At 40.9% G+C, this 9,957-nt stretch overlaps 1 protein-coding gene across 1 annotated transcript in view; it reads right to left on the bottom strand.

Moving 5' to 3' along the window:
* Positions 1-242: 242 nt before the first annotated feature.
* LOC133646102 (dimethyladenosine transferase 1, mitochondrial-like) overlaps positions 243-9,957 on the bottom strand; it is a 41,394-nt gene continuing 31,679 nt past the window's right edge. The window contains exons 2-3 of the mRNA XM_062041110.1: positions 6,620-6,747; positions 243-898 (exon numbers count right to left, since the gene is read on the bottom strand). Of these exons, the coding sequence (XP_061897094.1) occupies positions 604-897 (294 nt within the window). The 5' untranslated portion in view covers position 898; positions 6,620-6,747 and the 3' untranslated portion in view covers positions 243-603. The remainder of the gene's footprint in view (positions 899-6,619; positions 6,748-9,957) is intronic.

Below are 9,957 nucleotides of genomic sequence, written 5' to 3'. Positions count from 1 at the left end.
CCCCCGCGACCCCGAAGGGAATAAGCGGTAGAAAATGGATGGATAAATGTATATACTGTATACAAATTTACACATATATACATAAATACACACACATATACATGTATATATACATACATATATTTATACACATAAATGTATATACTGTATATAAATATACATATATACTGTAAATGCATATATACATACAAATGTATACATATATACATACATATTTCATACATACAGGAAGATAAGTGACTTTTTTGTTTATTAGAAAGCAATGTGACATGATAGTGGTGAGATACAGTAATGAAAAAAAGCCCACATGAATGTAAACATGTGACATTAGATATGTTTTCCCGCCACACATCACATGTTCTGCATGTTTACTCATGCTTATTGTCCTCCCACGTGGCTCCGCCTCCCAAGTGACATGCAAATAAATGAACTGGACATGATGCAGTCATGTTATTTCCACCCACATGATAGTTGAGCTATTCTACAACAAACACTCCATTATGTCCCCCAACTTGAAGCAGACACGCACAGTTGTTGCTGCTGGTTGCGTGTAAAAGCGTGTTAAAAAATGCATCTCAGCGCCAGGTGGAAATGTCAAAGCCGCTAACGGGAGCTCGTCTCTCTCTTTGTCCTTTTCACCGCGGTCGCCGGGGGCTCTCCGCCGTCCCGCTCGGCATCTGCGCTCCTCTCCCGCCTGGACAAGTGTTTCAGTCGCAGCTCGTCTCGAAACTCAAAGCCGATCAGGTGCGGGTCGCGGGCACACATGTGAGCGTAGACGTCCGCTAGCGCCTTGATGTGGGGGATGGTGAGTTCTGTGGGCCGCAGGGTGGGCGTCACGTCTGCCTTGTGCATCATCTCCTCTGTCAGCGCGTCACGACTGGCCTCAGGGAACAACATCCTGCGGGGGAACAATTCAGAGTCTTCTGTTCAGGTCGCTTTGATAACTTCCTGATCCTGATGCAGTGATTCTCAAACTGTGGTACGCAAGCTCCATCTAGTGGTACGCCACACAATCACTTGATTAAACATTCAAACACAACAGTGTTACTGTTCAAACTGTGTGTACTCTTACAGTGGCCAAAATATTCAATATAATAGTTACATAAAACATATGCCCTGTTTTTAATGAATACTTAGGCCTACTACACTACTCTATTTTAATGTCGGTACTTGGAGAGCTAAGTGTTTTCTGAGGTGGTACTTGGTGAAAGAACAACTGTCCTAATGGATCCCAATGAAACTACTTGAAATCACACCCAGAGATCGTTCATTTTTCATCACTTCAGCTCACAATTTTCATGTAGTGATTAACTTCACTAAAGTGTGTATTAGCAACTCCACTACAGCAGAGAAACAGGTGATTACGGACAACATGGAGGAAGAAACACAGTAACTTTTTGTCCATGTTTGGAAAACACCTGATTTTGATTTAGAAGATTTTATCAGATGGACCACATGGGCCAGAAGTGGGTCAGTTTCTTCTCTGTACTGCCATTACATCATTGGTTCTGCTGCTGCTGTGCTGCATAACTTATAACTAGGGCTGCAACAACTAATCCATCAAATCGATTATAAAAATAGTTGGCGATTAATTTAGTCATCGCTTCGTTGGATCTATGCTATGCGCATGTGCAGAGGCAATTTTTTATTTTTTTTTAATAAACCATTATTTATAAACTGCAACATGTACAAACAGCTGAGATACAATACCGGTAATCAAAATAAGTATGGTGCCAGTATGCTGTTTTTTCCCCCCAATAAAATACTGGAAAGGATATAAATGTAGTTTGTCTCTTTTATCCGATTATTAATCGAAGTAATAATCGACAGATTAATCGATTATCAAATTAATCGTTAGTTGCAGCCCTACTTATAACCAAAGCTTTCACTTTCTCATGGACTCCAAATTATTAGAGGTATTGTGGCCAAAATAATTGTGCTGCCGCAGTACTTAAAAAAAACAAAAAACTTCTTGAGTGGTTGTAAATTAAAAATGCCATGTTGTAATTATATAATAATAAAGTACTATATAATAACAACTAGTGATGTCTAACAATTACATTTTTCATCAGATTAATTTTGCTTTTGCATTTTGATTAATTGTGACTAATCACGATTAATTCAATTAACAAATGGTCAGAATCCTGGAACATTTTTTTTAATGTTTTACTTGATTGCATTATGGGAGCCATTACCTCCCTGCTTGGCACTCAGCATCAAGGGTTGGAATTGGGGGTTAAATCACCAAAATGATTCCCAAGCGCGGCCACCGCTGCTGCCCACTGCTCCCCTCACCTCCCAGGGAGTGAACATGGGGATGGTCAAATGCAGAGGATAATTTCACCACACCTAGTGTGTGTGTGACTATGGGCGCCAATCTACATTTCTGCCAGTGGGTGCTCGGTGTGTGTGTGTATTAAAAAAAAATAGACGTTCAGCGAAGTTAATATCCATTTTGTAAAACGGACCAAACTCGCCATAAAATAAGTACAAGATTGGTTTTTCAAAAATGATTTTAAAGATTGAAAATTGCCATCAATCCCGGGTGGGTGCTCGGGCCCCGAAGCACCCACGGGATCGGCGCCTATGCGTGTGACCATCGTTCAGACTTTGACTTTTCTACCGCTTTTCCTGATTGCTCTAAATCCACTTTATTCGTTAAATCCACTAAATCCGTTTATGTATTTTTGTAATCTATAGATTAGGAAAATATAGCACATCATTGTCATTGCACTTTTATAAGTTGAAAGAAATGACATTTTGAGAGCAGACATACATTGTGCAGGGTGGCAGAACAGGAAGCTGATGCAGCGTAAAAGGTGGGAACATGGTAAAGAACATGGTAAAGAACATGGTAAAGAACATGGTAAAGATGGGGGAAAAGGAGAAGGACAAAGTAAGTCCAAAACTAAACTCCAGCAGGGTTTCCGCCGGACATTTAAAAGCATTAAAAGTCATTAAATAGATTTAGCGAATGTAATGGTCAAAAACCATTATATGCGATGTCCAGAGGTATTAAATGTGTGTTATTACCATTGTGGGACTAGGCCCAGTCACTGAAATGAAAATAAACTCAATAACTTTGCTGTAATCAATCAATTGCGACGTCTGTTCATGTCTCTTTTCTTCAGCTGCTGCTTTCAAACTGGATAGAAGAGTTTTAAAAAGGTTCGGCCCAAAATCGTGAAAAGTGCTGCCTTAATATGTCAAATGGGGCGGTATGACGTAGTGGGGAGAGCGGCCGTGCCAGAAACCTGAGGGTTGCAGGTTCGCTCCATGCGTCTTGACATCCAAAATCGCTGCCGTTGTGTCCTTGGGCAGGGCACTTCACCCTTGCCCCCGGTGCCGCTCACACTGGTGAATGAATGATGAATGAATGATGAATGAATGGTAGGTGGTGGTCGGAGGGGCCGTAGGCGCAAACTGGCAGCCTCGCTTCGGTCAGTCTACCCCAGGGCAGCTGTGGCTACAAATGTAGCTTACCACCACCAGGTGTGAATGAATGATGGGTTCCCACTTCTCTGTGAGCGCTTTGAGTATCTAACAATAGAAAAGCGCGATATAAAATCTAATCCAATATTATTACGTAATAAAACCAAACGGCTCTGGGGGCCCAAACCTTGCCATTCTTTGGTGAGTGTAGGCTGTAGTGCTCAACATGTCATGTTCATGAGGAAGCTGAGCTTATTTCGTACGCCACTTTTTTTTTCTTTTTCCCAGCCGCCTGCAGTTCAACACGCAGGAGCTAACTTTGCTAACATTAGCAGCTGTGGTGACACACCTCACGTGACCTACGGTGGCCCAGGATAGACAAACAAGACAATTCTCACGAGACCACAAGTCTTATTCTCTGACATTCCCACAGTAAATGAACAAGAGTTCCTTCAGCTGCCTGACACTTTATACAGAACTTCCTATCTACTGTACTTACAAACCCCGTTTCCATATGAGTTGGGAAATTGTGTTAGATGTAAATATAAACGGAATACAATGATTTGCAAATCCTTTTCAACCCATATTCAATTGAATGCACTACAAAGACAAGATATTTGATGTTCAAACTCATAAACTTTATTTTTTTTTTGCAAATAATAATTAACTTAGAATTTCATGGCTGCAACACGTGCCAAAGTAGTTGGGAAAGGGCATGTTCACCACTGTGTTACATGGCCTTTCCTTTTAACAACACTCAGTAAACGTTTGGGAACTGAGGATTTTTTTAAGCTTCTCAGATGGAATTCTTTCCCATTCTTGCTTGATGTACAGCTTAAGTTGTTCAACAGTGCGGGGGTCTCCGTTGTGGTATTTTAGGCTTCATAATGCGCCACACATTTTCAATGGGAGACAGGTCTGGACTACAGGCAGGCCAGTCTAGTACCCGCACTCTTTTACTATGAAGCCACGTTGATGTAACACGTGGCTTGGCATTGTCTTGCTGAAATAAGCAGGGGCGTCCATGGTAACGTTGCTTGGATGGCAACATATGTTGCTCCAAAAACTGTATGTACCTTACAGCATTAATGGCGCCTTCACAGATGTGTAAGTTACCCATGTCTTGGGCACTAATACACCCCCATACCATCACACATGCTGGCTTTTACACTTTGCGCCGAACAATCCGGATGGTTCTCTTCCTTTTTGGTCCGGAGGACACGACGTCCACAGTTTCCAAAATCTATTTGAAATGTGGACTCGTCAGACCACAGAACACTTTTCCACTTTGTATCAGTCCATCTTAGATGAGCTCAGGCCTAGCGAAGCCGACGGCGTTTCTGGGTGTTGTTGATAAACGGTTTTCGCCTTGCATAGGAGAGTTTTAACTTGCACTTACAGATGTAGCGACCAACTGTAGTTACTGACAGTGGGTTTCTGAAGTGTTCCTGAGCCCATGTGGTGATATCCTTTACACACTGATGTCGCTTGTTGATGCAGTACAGCCTGAGGGATCGAAGGTCATGGGCTTAGCTGCTTACGTGCAGTGATTTCTCCAGATTCTCTGAACCCTTTCATGATATTACGGACCGTAGATGGTGAAATCCCTAAATTCCTTGCTATAGCTGGTTGAGAAAGGTTTTTCTTAAACTGTTCAACAATTTGCTCACACATTTGTTGACAAAGTGGTGACCCTCACCCCATCCTTGTTTGTGAATGACATTTCATTTCATGGAATCTACTTTTATACCCAATCATGGCACCCACCTGTTCCCAATTTGCCTGTTCACCTGTGGGATGTTCCAAATAAGTGTTTGATGAGCATTCCTCAACTTTATCAGTATTTATTGCCACCTTTCCCAACTTCTTTGTCACGTGTTTCTGGCATCAAATTCTAAAGTTAATGATTATTTGCAAAAAAAAAAAAGTTTATCAGTTTGAACATAAAAAATGTTGTCTTTGTAGCATATTCAATTGAATATGGGTTGAAAATGATTTGCAAATCATCAAGTTAGAGACCTTGAGCAAAGCACATAAACATATGACCACATACAACTCAAGATTTGTAAGGAAAGGGGAAGGCGCGGGCATTTGGCCCAAAGCTGCCAGCCACAAGGGGCGCTACTCCGCTTTCCGTTGAAGGGCGAAGGGGAAATGGGATGTGAGGGGTGGGGTACGTGTGTGTGTGGCATGTACTTTCTGTGGATGCATACGTGTGTGTATAAGCCTGCAGTGAGTCTCTGTTCTGCGACCTTCGTGCTGTCGCAAACGCGATAACACAGCCAGTCAGTCCAACAAGTCTACCAACAACGAATAGTTGTTTAATTAGATAAAACACAGAAAAAAAAAAAAGAAAAAAAAAAAAAAAAGAAAAGATAAAACACAGAGTGTAGCGTTAATGCACATTTTAGGGATAATAGTTCAATTCAAACAACAAATTTTCCGCTTGCCATAAACTTTTTTTTTCTTCTTCTAATAAATGCACATCACCAACATTGAAATTGCACTTTTGACATGTGTGCATTGATAAAAAAACAAAAACCAAACTCATGTGCGCCATATTGCAGCGCCCGTGTGGAAACTCTTTAAAGTTCCATGCACTGTGGTCTGGTTTTTAATCTTAATCGAAGCAACAGAATATAAATTAAAGCTTCTTTCTAATCAAATTAACTGATTTAATGGTGACTTCCACCTCCACTAAGACAGTATTATTCTGCTCAACACCACACTGGCATGGAAACAGGAGTTCAGGATATTTAGGCAATCCCTCCCAAAATGTTTTAAATGATCAATTTTTTGTTCATATTCCTCCTTACCAGGGAATACGTGTGCAGCTGTGCTTTATGATCGCCAGTACAATTCAGTTTCCGCCAACACGCTGCAGTCATTACATAAAATCTGCTGCCTCGTCGTTCCTGCGTCACCTCAGTGACTAATAATTGCTGCTCTCGTTCACACAGTCTGTGTTCTGTTGTTATCTGGGCCCGCATGGAGGCGCTTTGCAGGCACAGGGGGGAGGAAATTGGCGACTGGGCAGCCCACGTGGGCATCACCGTTTTGGTATTCTGGTACTTCTGGGCTTTGCAGATGTTGAAACGTTTTCAAAAGTACTGTATGATGAGTGGTACAGTAAATCCTAAATGTAATAAAGCCATGAGCAGGAAATAAACTAAACGTCAACACTCACCCGATTCCTTTGTGGCAGAACTTCCTGCGGAACTGGAAAATATTCCTCACCACTTTCTCCACCAGTTTGAAGGGCTGCTGGATGAGAGGCTCAGCCAGAGGAGTGAAGTGAACAACGCCAACATCCACCTACACACACACACACACACACACACACACACACACACACACACACACACACACACACACACACACACACACACACACACACACACACACACACACACACACACACACACACACACACACACACACACACACACACACACACACACACACACACAAGCAGCAAGTGTTATAATGCTGACGTTGGAAGGAAATTGCAAAGAAGTGTGCTTGTGAGAATGAGGAGAGAACAGGTTTGCTGGACAAAAGTTAAAAAAAAAAGAAAAAAAGACAAGTCACGATTGACTGGTAAGGAAGCTTCCAGTTGTCATGGTAACGGCATGGCCTGAGATACCTTTTCTGTGGCAGCGTCACCACTATTTGTTTGCTCAGTCTGTTGCCTGACTGACCATGTTCTCCTCATCGCAGTCACGTGGAGCTTTTATTATCTTAGCATAAGATATCAATATTTAGCTGCACATTCTACATTCTTTCGTCTCCTACTCGAAAAGGCTGACATTTTTTTTAAAGACAGGAAGTGAACTTTCAGCAGACATGAGGAAGGCGATTAAATTCAGTTTCTTCCAACTACTTTTTGGTCATGTCATATTCTTTAATGTAGTCATTGCTATGCCAAATCTATGTAGCGCTATCACCAAATGACTATCGGCCCATAGATCTTCTGTGCCAGTGCATTGAGCAAGTCAAATACTGGATGTGCCAAAATTTCCTACAACTAAATGAAGATAAAACTGAGCTAATTGTTTTTGGTGCTAAAAAAGAAAGGTTTAAAGTCATCCAACACCTTCAATCACTGTCCCTGAAAACCTCCAATAAAGCCAGAAATCTTGGGGTTATTTTAGATTCTGATTTACATTTCGACAGTCACATCAAATCAGCAACAACATCGGCCTACTATCACCTCAAAAATGTAACAAGACTTAGAGGGCTCATGTCAGCTCAAGACTTAGAAAAACTTGTACATGCCTTTATTACCAGTAGGTTAGACTATTGTAATGGTCTACTTGCAGGTCTTCCCAAAAAAACTGTCAGGCAGCTACAGCTTGTTGAGAACGCTGCTGCTTCTAACAAAGACTAAAAAATGTGAGCACATTACACCAATTCTTAAATCCTTACATTAGCTCCCTGTACTTCAGAGAATTGATTTCAAAATCCTCCTGCTCACATATAAATCACTACATGGTCTAGGGCTGAAGTATATCAATGATATGCTCCCACTATATAAGCCCTCTAGATCACTAAGATCTTCTGAGACCAATCTGTTAGCGGTTCCCAGAATAAACTCAAATCAAGGGAGAGCATCATTCAGTCACTATGCAACAAATAGCTGGAATAAACTTCCTGAAGATGTCAGACTTTCCCCAACTCTGACTACTTTTAAAACTAGACTGAAAACTTTTATGTTCACCTTAGCTTTCAGCTAAATCTTTTAATCTTTTAACTTTTAACGTCTGCACTGTTTTTATTTTTATTGTCTGCATTTTAATTTTGCTTTTATTTTCTTTCATTTCACTTTGTTGTCTGTGAAGCACTTTGAGTCTGCCTTGTGTATGAAAAGTGCTATACAAATAAAGTTGCCTTGCCTTGCCTTAAGCATGTCCGAAACTATTAAAACCAATAAAGACGACCGAAAAAAAATCCAAAACTTGACTTGCTAAGTGCTGGAAATAATTCAGGAAGAAACCACGCCTACAGGAGTCATCTCAGGGCGTTCAATCGATTGCAACTGGACTGTTTGGTTTGTTCGAGAAGACGTGTCGATGCTCATCCGAGTAGGCTTCAACAGTTCGTGCTCATGGACTTAGATTGGTCAGATCGTGTCTTAGGCTTAGATTGGTCAGATCTAGTGTAGAGGCTCGTGCCAAAACCCCAAATATTTATACTCCAAAACCAGGAGGTTGTGCCTGGTTTTGTCCTATCTTAGTGAAAAAAACAAGTGTTTTGATGCAAACGAGCAATCCTAACTGTCAAAGCCAACGACAGTCGTTGAAGTGTAATTTCAACTCGTTAGGTATTGTGTGGCAGAACAGTCGCTGTGAATTGACTACTATTAGTCCAAAATAGTCGGAATACCCGACGCTAGCATTCCATTCAGTTGTAAACAAATTGCACAAATGGCATTCTGTGACCAGAATGTTTCTAACTTCTGTTATTTGTTAGATGCTAAATTGCAGTCTTTTAGGACAGTGCTGTAGTGGGAGACAGGTGGTGTCACAGACCACCTCCTCTGTTCAGGGAGAAAAACATATGACGTCATCAGACATTCCAAAAGGTCTCAAATAAGGTGACACACAAGATGGATTGTTTAACAATAGCAGGGTTTTTCCTATATTGCCAAGATCCTTGTGGCGGTGGGGGCGTGGTCAACATGACATCACATTATTTGCTATGATGCATATTAATTCTTTAAAAAGTAAAAAAAAAGAAATGCATTTAAACATTTAAAACAAATCTGTTATTGATTAACATAGCTCTATTTTTCAATGATTGCTGCTTATTGTACAACGTACTGAGATTTTTTTCTAGAGCTTTTTCCAATACTTTTCGTCACTCTTTCTTTATTAAAAATTGGTCGAATAAAAATCTAGCATCTATTTCTGGTGTTATTGTAGACTGTACTCGTGTTTAGAGACTTTACTTCTGTTGCTCCATGTCAGCGACGAAAAGCGAGCTGCAGAGAACCTGTCGTCACATTTGCTTTGCGCTGCAAGGAGCCTTTCTCTCCTTAAAAGCTGCCACTGTCATCTTAAATTTTGAAGATCGCTTTCCCCAGGTGTATCTAGGATATATTAAAGTACGTCCACAGTACAACCCCGTGCATATGGCTTACCTCATCACATTGACCGGTTTCGAAAGCGGTCTTCCGGTGATCAAAGTACGTCTTTTTTTGGCAGACAAATTTTCGGTGCATAACTAATCAATAGTGTGCTAATGATCAACTGTATTAACCATTTATACAGCAACTACCTGCTGGTGTTGATGTGTATGTTAGTGTATTATGATATTAATGTTTCCCATGGTCCGTGAACACACGTGTCGGCGGAGAATGATATCACTTTATTTTGTTTTCACGTAAAAAAACACATTTTTAAGGTGTGGTGGCTAATATGTTGCTGTAGTGCACCGCCATAAACAATTACTGAATAGACTTTGTAACAATAATTGTTCTGGAAGAAGCCAAAGAAATAATAAAAAGGCGTCAAACTCGATCTC

Source organism: Entelurus aequoreus, linkage group LG03, assembly GCF_033978785.1.
Source record: "Entelurus aequoreus isolate RoL-2023_Sb linkage group LG03, RoL_Eaeq_v1.1, whole genome shotgun sequence".
NCBI lineage: Eukaryota > Metazoa > Chordata > Actinopteri > Syngnathiformes > Syngnathidae > Entelurus > Entelurus aequoreus.
This window is presented reverse-complemented; position numbering and strand designations above follow the sequence as displayed.